Here is a 17,442-nt window from a genome sequence, read left to right as displayed (position 1 = left end):
AAAGAAATATTAATAACTCATGATATATTTCGACCACCAATGATAAGATTATTATTATTATCCATTATCAATAGAAACCTGCTCTTCCTTGTTCGAAAAATGACGTACTTTGTTTTTTCAAGATTTATCGGTAGTTTATTGCCACATAACCAATTCTAAAATTTGTTTACTTCTTTATTTGCAATGGACATCAAGTTATGAATAATTTGTGTGAGAAGTTATGACACAAGTGTCATCAGCAAATAATGAATAATGGAATGTAGATGAATTTAAATAAACAAAGAACAGGAGGGGCCTTGTGGAATTCCATATCTGATGAGTTGACATTAGGTTTGGACTCCATTGACCATAACATACTGATACCTATTACTCAAATAACTTTCCAATAAATCTAAAGCTAGCCTGTTTAAATTTCAGTTATGAATGAGTATGTTATGATCAATGTTGTGAAAAACTTTTTTTAGGTCCATTAACCATCTGGTGTAAAAATTGCCTTCATAGATATTTTGTGATGTACAACTTAGCAATAATTGAAAAAGCCCCATGGAAGTTTAAAAGTTTTACAAAATCATGCAAGTAAAATCCATATACTTCCTACTAATTTAGGATAAATGGTAGCAGTGATGTAGGTCTGTAATTATCCAGATTTTGAGGGTTATTCTTTTTATACACTCAGTCTGGTACTATTTTGGATACTTTGAGTCTGTCGGGTATAATCCATTGCAATAAAGATTTATTACAAAAGAAATTTGGGAGCCATATCAGTAGACCCACTTGATTTTTAAAGAATTTCATAGAAGAAACAAATTTCAAAATTTAACATACAAATGTAGGTTTTAAGAATGTAGAATAGTAGCCCTTGTTATAACATGCATAAAATCATGAAATAATGATATGACTTGAAGTAGGAAGATCCTGTCAATTTTTTTAAAGCAACAACAAAATTGTTGAATAATCTGAAATTTCATTATGTGAATACAGGTGAATATTATCATGATACATTTTTAATGGAGTATTTCGCTGCATTTTCCCTAATAATTCATTGATATTATTCCAGGTGTTTTTCTTGTCACCTTTTGTCCTATGAAACAAATAATAGAAATATGTCTTCTTAGAAGATCTTAAAATGGCAGTAAGTGAGTTTTTATATGTCACAACTTGTCCGATTTCGTTCAAACTTTCACCAGTGCACTTGTCTGATTTTTCTGCTTTCATCTAGAGTAGTTTGCTATCAAGGTTGGGTTCAACATCTCCCTATGTTTATTATTCGAATACTGATCTATGAGTAACCTTGGAAACCCTCTGGCTGATTGGATCTGAAGTCTTGTAGTTCACAAAGTCAAGTACTTTTTTATATATGCAGGAATATAAGTCTTAATGAATCCCCAACTGAAAGCCTCAGGCTGGTCATTTCCCTTCATTTTGTAGATGAATATTTTAATTAATATTCCCCGTCAAAACTGGACCATGGTACTACTAAAGCCCTTAAAGCCTTTTCAAAACACACTGCATATCTCCAATGGCTATGACTTTAACAAGCGACTTGTGCAGTATCTGACGCACAGTAGTAGTGGGTTTTCAGGGGATTTTGAAGATTTGACTTCACTTTTGCAACAGATAGGTCTTGTGTAATTGGTTATAGAAGAAAATAGCAGAGGCATTGTCATGGTAACGGATCAATCAATACACACAGAGGAAAAAACTTCACATGTCATAAATACGATTAAATTAGCAAAGCTATATCAGCATGATGATACGGCCATTATAAGTGTCTAATTTCAAGCTACATCTTTGATTGCATTCAAAGTTTGAGTTATATAAGGTTATAGTTGGATTTAAATATGCTGTTGTCATGGTGACACCTGAATTTTTAGAAACATGATGTAAATTTTTAATAAAACAATGTGAAAGCATAATAGAAGTGTCTTAAAGATAAAGTTGGGTTCTGGTCATGCGATTGCATTGTGAAAGAAAAGGTGTGAAATGGATCAGAAAATGTTGATCATTTAGCATGTAAGGATTGGTGTGTACTGCAAGGCTCTGAAGTCATCAAAATCAATTATGCCGACAATACAATCAACAACAACAAAAACACCCCCCCCCCCCCCCGCTTAATCGCCGGCCGGCTAATTAGGCGCTAAATATTTCCTCACTAATTGGCCCCCTCTTGGGCCCCGGCGCTCTCGCCGCCGGCTGGATCCGCCCCTGCATGTATATACACTAGATCTAGAACAGGTCAGGCCACGCATAAAAAGAAAGAGGAAAGAGGACTCGATCTACCAGTTCCTAATCCGGCAGTATTTCATCCTATTTCCGTTAATACTGCCAGATTAGAGCCCAGCCGTGACTTTGGAAACGCTTTGACAGTTTTTGATTAAAAAGAAGCCGTCCTACATTAATAATGTATCATCCAAGCTCTTGAAAGCGGCCGTCCGGCCATAGTGTATTTATTAACAAACATGAATTTATCTCTTTTGTCCCAGCAATTCCCCCAAGAAAATTGCAACCGTCACCCCCACTCTTTAAAGAAGGTGATGGTAACCACAGACCTATATCTGTTTTACCAAATGGTATCTAAGTACCGGAAAGAGCGGTGCATATTTAAACCAGTTGTATGAATTGTATGCAAAATACAAATTCCCTTTGCCCGCATCAGTCAGGGTTCAGACCAGGACATTCTACCAAGTCCACCGTCCTAGATATAACTGATTATATATTTATGCATATATGAATGATAGACTGGTTATACCTCCGCATCGTACAGGCTTTTGATACCGCAGATTTTATTGAATATTTTGAATAATGCAGGAGTATCAAATAGGGAACACAAATGGTTTACATCGTAGTTTACTGAAAGAAAACAAAGAACGACCTAGAATTAAATATGGGGTCCCCTAAGGTTCAGTCTCGGGGCCCTTGTTATTTATTATGTACATTAATATTCTCCATCAATCAATATCTAAAATTGCATGCAAAATTAAGATGTATGCAGACGATGCCATCTTGCTCTCTAAAGCTAAAATGCCAGATGAGTTGAAAAAACATGCAAAGGGTAATGGATGTCAGTGACTGTTTAACAACACATATGTTGACACTCAATGTAGGCAACAAAAAAAAACTAGGTCTTTGGTTCGAGGCAGCTACTCGAAAATTCTCGACCCATCAAGGTTTCTAAAGATGAAAGTCTAACGTACAAAAAATAAACATTAAACTGCGAAAAAGAAGAAATGATATTTCTACGAAGATCAGCCAAACCTCAGCCAAACCTCAGCCAAATATTCTGAACGATATTAAAAACTACTTTGTAACGCCGTGATTATGCCACGATTCGACTATTGTGATACAGTTTGATCAAATTGTTTAAGAGGCCTCTTAGATGGATTGATTAAATTACACAACCGGTTGGCAAGAATGATCTTGAGGGCTCACCAAAGACCCGCATTAGTGATCTATTTTCTGACTTTAAATGAAAACACCTCTCTTCCGGATGACACTTTCCCAGGACGTATGAAATATTTAAATGTGTCAATAACATTTACCCCCTTGCCTTTGTGATCGATTTGTAAAGCCTCTTTATGACAAGGAATAAGTTCAGTGTCCAGTACGGCTCATCAAGTAGCCGGTGCTCCTTAGTAAGCGGACTTTCCAGTAGATAGGAACTAGGGAATGGAACAACCTCAAAACAGAACAATGACAGGCTATGTCTTTAGCATCTTTACGGCCCACCTTGATAAATTAGAAGATGTTGCCTTCAGCAGGTTGCACCCGTCTTTTGACTGTGTTCATTTTTTTTACTTGTGTTTATAGCTTTTTTTGTAGTTTACTATATTTTTTGTCATGTGGTTTTTATACCCACTTTGTTATTTTTTTCCTTCCATCTCCCCCATATCTTGAATTCTTCCCATCCTGCCGACTAGGTGTTATAATCACAGGTATTGTCGAAATCATAAGGAAGCCAGAAACGAAATCTAGGATATATATATATATATATATATATATATATATATATATATAGGACACAAGGTAGATAAATAAAAACACCGGAGAAGTGAATATTCTACCTTGTGTCCTATTCATTTTATGCACCGACGCAGAACCATTTATTTATATATATATATATATATATATATATATATATATATACATGTATATGCATATACTCTGTTCTGTTTGTGGCCTACTCACAACTTACCTGGCTAAGTAGAAGGACAATGTAAAATTATACAAATAATTTCAAAAATGCTGCAAGACATATATTGTTTACATGTTGACTTAATCTTCTACATTGACTCCCGGCAAGGTAAGCGTGTGTTTTACGTAAATATGAAATGTTATCTTGATCAAGAGTAATTTTGATGAAAAACTGGTTCGCATAGCGGGTGTAAAGAGCCAAATATGTTGACTATAAAACATTCCCGATAGCATTATGATTTCTTCAAAACATTTTAAGTGAAGTAATCTATTTCTTATCTCATATTGTGAGTCTAACGTGACGACAGTGACCAGTCATGATCAAGTCTCGAACATGTGATGCATTCGTGATAGATGGGCTTTTATGGTTATAGCTGTAGAAATGAACATGATATTTTTGTTTTCTTCTTTCGTTTGAAAGATTTAGACCGTATCTTATAAACTTCATTAAGAAACAAAAAATAGACGACTTTTAATGTACATTTAGTGTGATGTGGAAAGAAATCGTCGTGCTATTTCTGTTTTTAGACTGTTTTTATTTCTAAATGGCTTTTGCAAATGATGTGTCATTACGGTTGTGATTTGCTTCATAGGCTAACGGAACCTATGAAGCAAATCTGAAAGTGCATACGCCAGTAAAACAAAACAATGCTTGCAATATTTATTTGCATTCACTTTTCGTACAATATCTCTCATATGACGTGTCAAAGGCAGCGCCAGTTGCTGACGCAGTCCTAAGTCGGATAAATAAAGACTTTTAGATTTGCACGACGAAAACGTGGACTGCGATGACGTCATTTTATCATTAAAAAAAGAGAAGAACGGAATAAAGTCTACGCTGCATTATTTGTGCGCATTTTGTGGAAATTCTCCACTGGATATCAGCACAAATCGTTGACGTTTTTCTGGCCAGCCTGGTTCGGTTCATTGAACAGACTTCTCAGCTTGCACACGCGCAGCCTATGCCCTCATAGGTTCTCCCGTTTACTTCGTCTTTCTCCGTCCTCAAATACTTCCTTTCTCCCTTCTTCCTTGTAACATGTTTCATGTGGAAATAATAAATATTTATTTGTTTCATCTATAATGAAGCTATCTTGATAGCGGCACTGATCTTGGTGATTAAATGCGATTCGACTTGACCCTTCAAATAACCTGACGGATCATTTCAATTGACTAATGTACAATGTACTTGATTGTTAAAGAGACAAACAGTATTTGCAAAAGAAGAATAGTTATACGAAAAAGGAGAATGAGAAGAAGAAGAAGACCAAGGAGGAGAAGAAAAAGGAGATAAAGACAACATAATTCAAACAGCAAGAATGTGGTTCTTATAAGAAGAATGCTTAGGAAACCTTGGATGACAGAATATCAAGCGAAGACAAGTTGGCATTTGTAGATAGATCCCCCTTAAAATCATAAGGAATAAACAACTTCAGTTTGTTAGGCATATTTTAAAAAGAGAAGGCACATACAACATGAGATTGAAACAATTGAGGGAAAGGGGAGCAGAGGTAGACGACGCATTAAATTAATGAATAAGTTCATGAATTGGGCTGACTGGTTACAAAAGTAACTTCAAATTGCAAAGAACCATGAATGGAAAGCCTTGATCGACAATGTATGGAACAAACAAGGTACCTAGCAAGCAAGCAAACATTTATTTCGTAAATTTATTGTAACACAATCTTTAAAAAGTTCCCCACCTGAAAATCGGCAAAATTAGAGTAATAGAACACCATCACCATATCCAGGAGCAATTCGTGTCTATGTCGTTCGCTCATTCTAATTGATTTTGTCTCTCTTATAATCACCGCCTCCCTATCACTTTCTTAACTACCCATTGTTTTATACCTCGTGGGAGCCCTTCCATTTGCAGAGGTGACCCCCAAATCTTCGGCAGTCCCCTTTGGTCATTCCGACTTTCGTCCTGGTTTTTGTCTGTAATCTGTTTCACAAATGGCAAGGTCCATTTTGGTTGTGTTCAAATACCTGTATCACATGTCACAGTTTCGCTTGTTTGTCCCCCGCTTTAAAATGGGCTATGGTCATGGGAAGAGGAAAACCCATATCAGCGGCACTTACTGCGGTATACAGTGCGTCCCAGAAAAAGGAAACCGAGAATTATCGTTGTTTTATCATAACGTAGTCACATTTATAATTACTTAATTATTACTAAATGACACATATTTGGAAAGCTTAGATCCTCCTCTTCCATTTGATGCAACTCAAGTGATGCATATTTTGCGCATGAGTGATTAAAATGAATTTGAAGAGAGGAAACCAAAAAGTCATTTGGCGGACGGTATCTGAAATTCAAAGAGAAAATCACATTTCTAGAAAGTTGAGGTTCTGCCCTTTCATATAAATAAACCTCAATCAGGAAAAATGAGCAAGGAATGACAAAGTTCTGTTTGTTTAAAGTTAGTGCTTGCATTTCCATAATTTTATCAAACGAATTCGTTTTCACTGCAGAATTGACAACAGACTTAACTCCGTTTCGTTGACAATCTGCCATGCATGAAGTCTTTAGTCTACGGCTGATTGTCAACGAAATGGAGTTCAGTCTTGTCAACTCTGTTTGTTGCTACGGCAGGCACCCAGTGAAAACGAATTCGTTTGATAAAATTAAGGAAATGCAAGCACTACCCATAGGAAAGTGAAAAGTATGCCGCAGACCTGCCGCAGATCTGCCGCAGACCTGCCGCAGACTTTTAGTCTGCGGCAAAGAGTATGCCGAAGTATGCGGCAGAAAGAAATTTTGCTGCAGACTTGCCGCATACCAGTACGCCACAGGAACAGTCTGCGGCAGATCTGCGGCAGGATGAAATTTTGCTGCAGACTTGCCGCATACTAGTATGCCACAGGAACAGTCTGCGGCAGATCTGCGGCAAGATGAAACTTTGCTCCAGACTTGCCGCATACTAGTATGCCACAGGAACAGTCTGCGGCAGATCTGCGGCAGGATGAAATTTTGCTGCAGACTTGCCGCCTATTAGTATGCCACAGGAACAGTCTGCGGCAGATCTGCGGCAGGATGAAACTTTGCTCCAGACTTGCCGCATACTAGTATGCCACAGGAACAGTCTGCGGCAGATCTGCGGCAGGATGAAATTTTGCTGCAGACTTGCCGCATACTAGTATGCCACAGGAACAGTCTGCGGCAGATCTGCGGCAGGGCGAAACTTTGCTCCAGACTTGCCGCATACCAGTACGCCACAGGAACAGTCTGCGGCAGGTCTGCCACAGGAAATCCCATTAAAGTCTTACAGGGCCAATTGAAACCAATCATCTCATGCATATTCATTATTACTTTACACGTGTGACAGAAAAATACATTTATCATGATTTGTTAATCAAATTAAGACAATGCACATCATTTTTGTGATTTCTATTTTCCTTTTGCCATTATTAACCAATAGATTATTTTGTCTGATCATGTTACAATTACATTCACGTTTAAGCAATAGATATATTGATTACTAACCAAGAAACTATGATTACTAACCAAGAAACAATATACATATTTAGTATATATATGTGTACGAGCCTGTGTCACTTTAAATGTTACTCTTGAATACACTTCAAATGATCAATGTGATGAAGTTAATACAATTGAGAATAGAATATACATAATTGGTAATATCGATATATATTGGTATTACCTAATTGGTAATATCGATATTGCCAATATCGATTATGAAGAATCAATCAGTTTATCACTGGTTCTTCTACATGTATACTTTATTGCCACGTACTGGATATGAAAGAGTATGCGGCAGGTCTGCAGCAGGTCTATATGAGATATGAATATTCATGACGAAGAGTCTGCGGCAGGTCTGCAGCAAGTCTGCGGCGGACCTGCCGCAGACTCTTCATCATACTGAAAGAGTATGCGGCAAGTCTGCAGCAAGTCTGCGGCAGACCTGCCGCAGACTCTTCATCATACTGAAAGAGTATGCGGCAAGTCTGCGGCAGACCCGCCGCAGACTCTTCATCATACTGAAAGAGTATGCGGCAAGTCTGCGGCAGACCTGCCGCAGACTCTTCATCATACTGAAAGAGTATGCGGCAGGTCTGCCGCAGACTCTTCATCATACTGAAAGAGTATGCGGCAAGTCTGCAGCAAGTCTGCAGCAAGTCTGCGGCAAGTCTGCGGCAAAACTAATTTGCATGTGAAAAAGATGACTGTCTGCGGCAGGTCTGCTGCAGATCTGCGGCAAGTCTGCCGCAGGAGTATGCGGCAGGCTCATTTCTTTCCTATGGGTACTTTAAACAAACAGAACTTTATCATTCCTTGCTCATGTTTCCTGATTGAGGTGTCATATGAAAGAGCAGAAACTCAACTTTCTAGAAATGTGATTTTCTCCTTGAAATTCAGATACCGTCCGCCAAATGAATTTTTGGTTTCCTGTCTTCAAATTCATTTTAATCACTCATGCATGAAATATGCATCATATGAGTTGCATCAAATGAAAGAGGAGGCTCTAAGCTTTCCAAATATGTGTCCTTTAGTGATTATAAATTTGATTAATTTATGATAAAACATCGATAATTCTCGGTTTCGTTTTTTCTGGGACGCACTGTATAGCTGGTCATATGAAAGAAAATCTGTATTGTGACAAAGGTTGTATTATCACTGTCATGAATTTGCAGCGGTAATACTAGATGTTAATATGCCTTGTAGAAGTAGTAGAAGTAGAAGTAGTAGTAGTAGTAGTAGTAATAGTAGTATCATCGGTAGAAGTAGCAGTATGGTATCGGGTGCCTTCTAGCCTCTTGTTTTCTGTCTTCAGATGGTTCACTATGCCGACGGCCCACGAAACCGACATTTTGTATCCCCCTGTGAATCTTTGTTCTGTTGGTCCTGTGTATCTTTTGGATGTCACTTTTTCCTCTTTATTAGTTTCGTCGGTCTCTTGGGCTGTCTATCGAACTCCAGATGAACATGTTAATACACTTTCAGAGCCTTTTTTGTTTGTTTGTTTTCTTAAATTTGCATCAGATAAATTGGATAACACAGACAAGTTTTGATTTCTCCCCATAATTTTGTAGTCGAAAGCTAGGAATTGTGCTTTTCTTTAGGTTGCGAGTTTCCATTTACTATCATCCCTATTGTGTGGAAGTCCGATACATTTCATTTCCCAGATTGATATCAACATGAGTGATTGTCAGGATCTGACTCTTGCATTAACTGAAATTGATTTTTGTTTCCCCCGCTCATATTTCTGTAGATTTGTGCACTTGAGCTTATTACATCTCCAAGCTATATGGTTTCTCCTGACAGAGATCGAATCACCAAGATGTCAGGCGAATAGCCATTTCACCCATGACACACTTTCCACAAAACATTATTCCTTGGAGAACCGGTAATTAAATCAGTGGATTCCATGTTACACAATGATGTTTACGGAACCTTAATTCGAAGAATGACCCACCCATGTGTCTGTGATATCCAAAGTGAACAGCTGAAAGAGAGATGTAAGGTTATATCTACTGGGGAAAATGTTCAATTGTGTTATTCAAGAGGCTGAAAATTTGATAGCCACATGCCCGAGAGACGATAATCTAATTTATTAGTTATAGTGGGATTTCCTTGACACAATAGTTATTGTTACAGTCTCATTTTAATTTTTGTTTGGTAGCAAAGAGCATCATTATTAACCGATTTTTTAAACAAATAAAGGAAATAGGCCGCCGATATACTTTTGTGTAGAATTTTTTTTCTTCCAGCGCAAAGTGTTTGATGCTTGCATTCACTTGATTCAGTAGTTTGTACAAAAGAAATTTTAAACCCCATTGTACTACTGGTAGCTACTTGCTCCCTCTATAAAGAAAACAATCCCTAAGCGGTGCCCGTTGGTCCCCCATGATCCTCTTTTTTTATTTTAATTGATAGCTGAGTTGATGAGATAGCCACCTGTCAGTTATCAAACTGGGTGGTCTAATCCCTCCTGGCCAAACTAGTACAGACTAGCTTTAAGTGCTTTAATAATCGGCCACGCAAAGTTTTGCAAGTTCATCTGGGATGTTTAGCGATATGTAAACGTGGAAATGAATAAAGAAAGGATCATGAAAATGAAGAAAATAATGGAGGATACCACGATGGTTATGAAAAGGATATATCGATAAAAAAGTTTCTTACGAAGTATGGTGACATTTAATCCTGTCTGTCTTTTAACTCCGAAAAGGGTGCCGTGACTATGAAATATAACAAGTTGAAAAACGCTGATCTAGTAAAGTAAAGACCTGTGCCCCCCCCCCCCCCGCATGACTTGGTTCACGCTCTGCCCCTGAAACCTTTTCTGAATCGATAGCGGCAACGTTAAGAATGTGAGTATCCGTTTTTTCAGCCAGCTTTGTTTGAAAGTTTAGTGCGACCCCAATCATTCAAGCTGACGCTGCCACCCCCCTGGTCTAAAAATATTACCTCGCCAATCAGAGGAGCACCTTTATACATGTTGAATATAATCCTCTGGTTAACTGACCCTTAGGAAACATCATCTATCATAGTCGTTAATGTCAACTGTAAACACAATGCAAGAATTCGACTTGACTCCGAGGAGATCGGATATTCCTGCAAGTGTCTCCTGGCTAGTTGATATTACCCCTGACAGTTAGCATTACCTCTCATCAGCAACAATATGCAAGTTCACTTACCATGCATATGCAGATATATGGGGGGGGGGGGGCGAGGGGGCAAGGGGTCACCCCCTTTCATGCCTTTGGATCGTCTGACTGGAGGATCACCCGTCACATACTGTAATGGTGAAAATGGGTGTTGACTTTATTTTTTCCTTGAGAGAGATTATTCTGATTTGTGGTGTTGGACTTGGAGATGGAGATGGTCGGCGGGATTTCCGAAATCGTGTTCCTATGAAAGTCACTATTCGGAATAATTGTAGTACCTTATCGTACAGCCCTTTATATCCACCCGTGCCTCTTAGCCAGCCATGCATCCTCTATAACAGTATGGGTTAATATCACCGAAGACACCAATCGCCAACTCAAAAAACTCTTTGTTAAGCAGTGGCGTAGCGTGCTTCTAGGCATTGAGGGGGGCACTAGCATCACCAGGAGGGGCACCAGTCTCACTTGATGAATGAACGTAATGCAATTGTCCAAGGTCATCGAAGAGGATAGGGGTGGAAGGAGGTCCTGTAACAGAGATGTCGCGGTCTAGCGGATACGTCACTGGACTGGGGATACAATGGCTCGTGGTTCGAGTCCCGCCTTGGCACTTATGTCCTTAAATTTGCCATGTCGGCAAGACATTAATCTACATTTGCCACTCTCCATCCAGGTATGAAATGGGTGCATGGTAGGATGCGAACGTTGATGTGGTCGGATTGGCTAGTGTGCATTTGTAACGTGGAGCCTGGCAGGAATACTCCCTCAGGGAACGGAACGTAGGCACTATCATGTTCGGATTTGCAATTGAATCCAGCGGACGGGGTAACAGTAACTACAATGAAAAGCACTCAGAAACGTAGTATTTAAGTGCTCTACAAATGTGACTATTATCAATATTTTTTCTCTTCCTCTCTCCCTCCCCCCTCCCTTTGATGGTCACATGCTTCGGTGTCTCCCCCCGCCCCCCCCCCCCCCCACTCAGTGTTATTTAGGGTACGCATATGCTCGTACCCTATTTTTGAAAGCACCCCCTATCTGAGGATGCCAACATTTCCGAACCCCCCTTTCGCGGGCTTTTCCTGTCTTGGAGACCCCCCTAACTCAGCAAAAATGCTCATTTTACCCCCCTAAATTCGGAATAATTTCTCAGGTGTCCAAAGAGATGAGAGAAAAAAAGAAAAACACCCCCTTTTTAAAGAAATCTCCGGGTGAAAAGTCAAATACACCCCTTTTTTTTACAATTCTCGGGCCGGATTTTGTCGCACGAAAAGTACCCCTTTACCGGACATTTTGGCAACACGCATGCGGTCATTCCGACTTCTGAGTGGGGGGGGGGGGGGGGGGGCCGGGTGTCTCCCGTAGCTACGCCACACTAACATCCACATGTCCAAACAATAACAAAACGAAATTCACATATGAGTGGGATGTAGGGTCGGTTAAAAGGACTAGTTGTTTGTCCTTTTTTTTATTCATAGATCCTTGAAGTAGAATAGACACTGAATAAACACGGCTGTAAGTTGAAGACAAAAGGGATGGAAATATGTAAACAGCATGAAAGCTCAAATTCTACGAATTATTACTGGTAAGATATATTAACCCTTTGATCCATACACAGCCTAAAGACCTCTACATGTATACGAGGATAGGAAATAATATACTACATTCCCCAATGACACGTACGAAATGTGTTTGTCTAACATTATGCCTCAAGAAAAATGCACTTAGGAAATGCGAAATGTGAGCGCCCCCAGGCTGCCGCTAAGGGTACAGATTTCAAATGTTGGCAGGTATGCAGAGGCCTGTAAATGTTTACGATGATAGGAAATAATATACTCTATTTTCTTATGACACGTACGAAATGTGTTTGTCTATAATAATGCCTCAAGAAAATGCATTTAGAAGATGAGAAATGTGAGGAAATGCAACGTTTTTTGTCAACGGTTTGAAAACAATGTTTTATTTTGCTTCCTGTTTTTGCATGATATGGGAATAGACTTCGAGCACTTTATTGTGTATTTGATTCACTGCATTTTTGCTCAGTAACTTTGGGACTTGAAACGTATCAATCACTCTATGAATTTTGTTAGTTTGTATTTGTAATTGAATCAAAACATTTCCGATAAAGACTGATATTATTGAAAGTTATCTTTATATTTCAACTCTAAGACTAAAAGAATGTAATGCCAAAGGCCTTTAAACAAACATCTAGTTTCTTATAGTATTATTAACGCCATTATCCCGTTCTAAATTCGATAGATAATTGTATTCAGATCGTTTTGCATTCAATTAAATTAAATTCAAGTCTGCTTTCTGTTTTTTTCCCTAAAATAAATTTTGCCGGAAAGTGTGCTTGCTAGGATGTGCACGGCCACGTGACCAACACTTTTTTTCTTAATATTGTCTAGGTTTTATTCGAGAAGTGTCTATACAGTGCGTCCCAGAAAAAAAACGAAACCGAGATTCATCGATGTTTTATCATAACTTAATCACAATTATAATTAATAAATGACACATATTTGTAAAGCTTAGACCCCCCTTTTTCATTTGATACAACTCATATGATACATATTTCTCGCATGAGTGATTAAAAACAATTTGAAGAGAGGAAACCAAAAAGTCATTTGGCGGGCTTTCAAGGAGTAAATCACATTTCTAGAAAGGTCAATTTTTGCCCTTTCATATAACACCTCAATCAGGAAAAATGAGCCAGGAATAACAAAGTTCTGTTTGTTTAAAGTTATGCTTGCATTTCCATAATTTGATTCAAACGAGTTTGTTTTCACTAGCTGCCTGCCGTAGCAACGAATGGAATTGACAAAAGACTTAACTCCGTTTCGTTGATGCTAAAAAAAAAACGAAAGTCTTCATGCATGGCTGATTGTCTACGAAACGGAGTTAAGTCTTTTGTCAATTCTGCTTATTGCTACGGCAGGCAGCCATCGAAAGCGAACTTTTTGTTTTATTTTCTTTTATTTTGTATCATTTTGTTCATAACAGAGCTCCCTCCTGAAGTAGGCCCTCTGTGACTCTTTATGTATCTACCCTGCTTTTTAAAAAGAAAAATATTATAAATATATAAAACCAAGCAAGACCGTTTAAGAGTAGGAATACAAAATATAAGAAGAAAGTGTGAGGGGGGGGGGGGCAGGGTATGGAAGACGATATTTTTAGCCCACTTCTTTTTGTCTTCCAGCCACTCATGCATTTTGATGTAATGTGATACTGTTTCACAAACAACCACAGGAGTTTTAAAATGGTGCTAATCAGTGTCTTTTCTACTTCAGCTACTTTTTTCAAAACGGAAATGATTAATCACAAAATGCAGTGATCTACATATTTCCATGCTTTATCTTCTCTTAGTATATTGTTTTCCAAAGATCGGCTTTCATTGATGTGGAAATATCTGGAACTGATTCTCTTGATGTGAAACACTTGAAGACCTTAGGGTATACAGGATGAAGAATGCATATCACTATACCTCTCAGTTACCTAAATTATTCTGTGAAGAATTACCCGTCTTCATTTGCCCATTAGGTTATTAATTCTGATCCGGGAGACCCACGCGCCACGCATAGTACATTGACTGGCCCCGAGAGCTGAAGTGCCTTGTGTCTGTATAATAATAAGAGATGTCAAATCGGGGCAGACATTTCTTCTTCTTCTTTTTCTTCTGCTTCTGCTTCTTCTATTTCTCTAATACCCCATTCACAGTGGTTTTGAAATTTGTAGCGGCGTTGTAGCGGAGCGGCGACACCGCCATAACACCGCTACAAATGCATTCACAGTAGAAAAGTTATCCCGCTGCAGCAGCGGGATAAATATCATGTACCCATTCACGCTGCAGCGGGTAATTTTTATTACCTCCGTAACAAACACGTGTATGCATGGCTCATGACCCGCGAGTGACCCCGATATGACCGGAAATACTTCAGCGCGGGGTTTTCGATTGCTTGAAATTGCGCGCGCTAGCTGTACTTTACACACTCTATTCCTCATGTAGCTAGCTCGATCATATTACTTTTTAAAAAACTAGCATTTTTATTGCTTCCAGTCAGAATATTTTAATTTTTTGAAGTGTGAAATATTTTTATTTGGATAATTATAATATCTACATAATAATAAAATCAATTTGAATCCACTGGTTACTTTATTTCTATTTCACTTTATGTTCCCCATTGCTGGAGAAAAGAGGTCAGTGATAGGTAAGTAAACAAATCACACGTGTTTGTCGCGGTGTTATAGCGGAGAGCCTTCACACTGAGTAAACACCGCGACAGCAGCGGGACTGTCCCGCTGCTGTAGCTAGGCGAGCCTAGCGATAGTTTGTCGCGGCGTTATCGCGAGGCGGTGTTATCCCGCGATAGTTTATAACGGGTCCGAGCCTTCACACTGAAGACAACACCGCGACAGCAGCGGGACAGTCCCGCTGCTGTCGCGGTGTTTGAGGCCACTGTGAATGGATACCCCATTCACAGTGGCCTCAAACACCGCGACAGCAGCGGGACTGTCCCGCTGCTGTCGCGGTGTTGTCTTCAGTGTGAAGGCTCGGACCCGTTATAAACTATCGCGGGATAACACCGCCTCGCGATAACGCCGCGACAAACTATCGCTAGGTTCGCCTAGCTACAGCAGCGGGACAGTCCCGCTGCTGTCGCGGTGTTTACTCAGTGTGAAGGCTCTCCGCTATAACACCGCGACAAACACGTGTGATTTGTTTACTTACCTATCACTGACCTCTTTTCTCCAGCAATGGGGAACATAAAGTGAAATAGAAATAAAGTAACCAGTGGATTCAAATTGATTTTATTATTATGTAGATATTATAATTATCCAAATAAAAATATTTCACACTTCAAAAAATTAAAATATTCTGACTGGAAGCAATAAAAATGCTAGTTTTTTAAAAAGTAATATGATCGATAAAAGTATAGATAGATCCATAGCTAAATCGAGCTAGCTACATGAGGAAGAGTGTGTAAAGTACAGCTAGCGCGCGCAATTTCAAGCAATCGAAAACCCCGCGCTGAAGTATTTCCGGTCATATCGGGGTCACTCGCGGGTCATGAGCCATGCATACACGTGTTTGTTACGGAGGTAATAAAAATCACCCGCTGCAGCGTGAATGGGTACATGATATTTATCCCGCTGCTGCAGCGGGATAACTTTTCTACTGTGAATGCATTTGTAGCGGTGTTATGGCGGTGTCGCCGCTCCGCTACAACGCCGCTACAAATTTCAAAACCACTGTGAATGGGGTATTAGTTGTTTTTAAAAGCATCTGCATGTTTGAGAGGTGCCTGATTACAAGTGCCGTGTCTGATCCCTGACGTAGGTTGCAGAATAGATCGTTCGGTGGTAAACAAGAGAAGCTACTATAAAGAAAGGGGAAGGTTGATGCCACACATTATCGATGGCAAGAGTTGGAGGGAAGTCCCCCCCCCCCCCCACCATCACTTCCCGTAATGGAAACTTCAAGATTTTGTGGATATATTAATATTCTATCGGCAAATCTGTCGGTCCATTCGCAAGGGCTGCCTGTCGAATGTGAATAATATCTGGCTTGGATGCTAGTGATGTCAAACGAATGTTGTAATTGTTTACAAATGGATGCCATGCAACGGAAAGCTCGGTAGACTACTTACACTGTGTAATGGCAGAACATACCATGGCTATCTATTCTGACATTACATATGTTGCTATACTCCCTGTTAATAGATTTAATTGAAAAAAAGATAAATAATTTCAAACCGATTTAAGTCAGAACAGACCAATCCAAAACGAAAAGAACATAAGTTGACATTTCTTACAATGTCAACCAATACTATTTCCCAGTCAGACTGTCAAGATAATTGAGAATTGTGTAAAGTAATGCAAATCTTTTTATGTCTATATTTTTTTTACTCTAACTTTCTTTTTAAAGCACCAAGGCTGTAACGAAGAAAGTCGGATTCTCTTGGGGATCCCGCCAGATCGCATCGGACACGGGACATGCCTTCACCCCGAGGCTGGAGGGGATCAAGACCTGGTAGATACCGTTGTACGCTCCAATATACCCATAGGTAGGGGAAGCGATATTCAGGATTGTTTTGTGGCCCCGCTGGGCGACGATTCTATTGTTTTCATTTGTTATGATTCCATGAATCATTTATTCAATGTCTAATGTTTCTGGAATGAAGATAACGCCGTGTTAATAATGGTGGTTATCTATTGCAAGGGTGAATCATAAGGCCTGTCATCATCAGCTCGAGTTTGGTAATAGCCCGCTATTTGGGGAAATTAGCCCAAAGTTACAAATCGCGTTTTCATCATCTCGGAACTCGAGCTCGAGAAATTAGCTCGAAATATTTTGCTCAATGTTCGTGCATAGTGTGAGTCTTCGGGCTGGTTTCCTTCTTCACCTGCCAAATAGCCGGCAATTTCGTGATCGGGCTATAGTAGGCTATTTGGCAAACTATTCGAGCTGATAAGGACAGGCCCTACTGATTGTCAAAGAGTGTGTGTGTGTGTGTGTGTGTGGGCGGGGGAGGGGGGGGGGGGGTGTTTGAAAACTTCTAAAGTACAAATTAGTATACCATAGAGTGCCTTTGTTACATTTTCGTTTTGAGGTGGGGGCAACTAATT

The 17,442-nt window shown here is 39.4% G+C and overlaps 1 protein-coding gene across 1 annotated transcript in view; it reads left to right on the top strand.

The window, feature by feature from the left end:
- The window catches only part of LOC589264 (adenosine deaminase-like protein), a 30,729-nt gene that overhangs the window by 7,497 nt on the left and 5,790 nt on the right, over window positions 1-17,442 (top strand). Inside the window, exon 7 of the mRNA XM_030976801.1 lies at window positions 16,742-16,880. Within this exon, the coding sequence (XP_030832661.1) occupies window positions 16,742-16,880 (139 nt within the window). The remainder of the gene's footprint in view (window positions 1-16,741; window positions 16,881-17,442) is intronic.

This window comes from Strongylocentrotus purpuratus, unplaced genomic scaffold (assembly GCF_000002235.5).
Source record: "Strongylocentrotus purpuratus isolate Spur 01 unplaced genomic scaffold, Spur_5.0 spur5_scaffold_9, whole genome shotgun sequence".
Lineage (NCBI taxonomy): Eukaryota > Metazoa > Echinodermata > Echinoidea > Camarodonta > Strongylocentrotidae > Strongylocentrotus > Strongylocentrotus purpuratus.
This window is presented reverse-complemented; position numbering and strand designations above follow the sequence as displayed.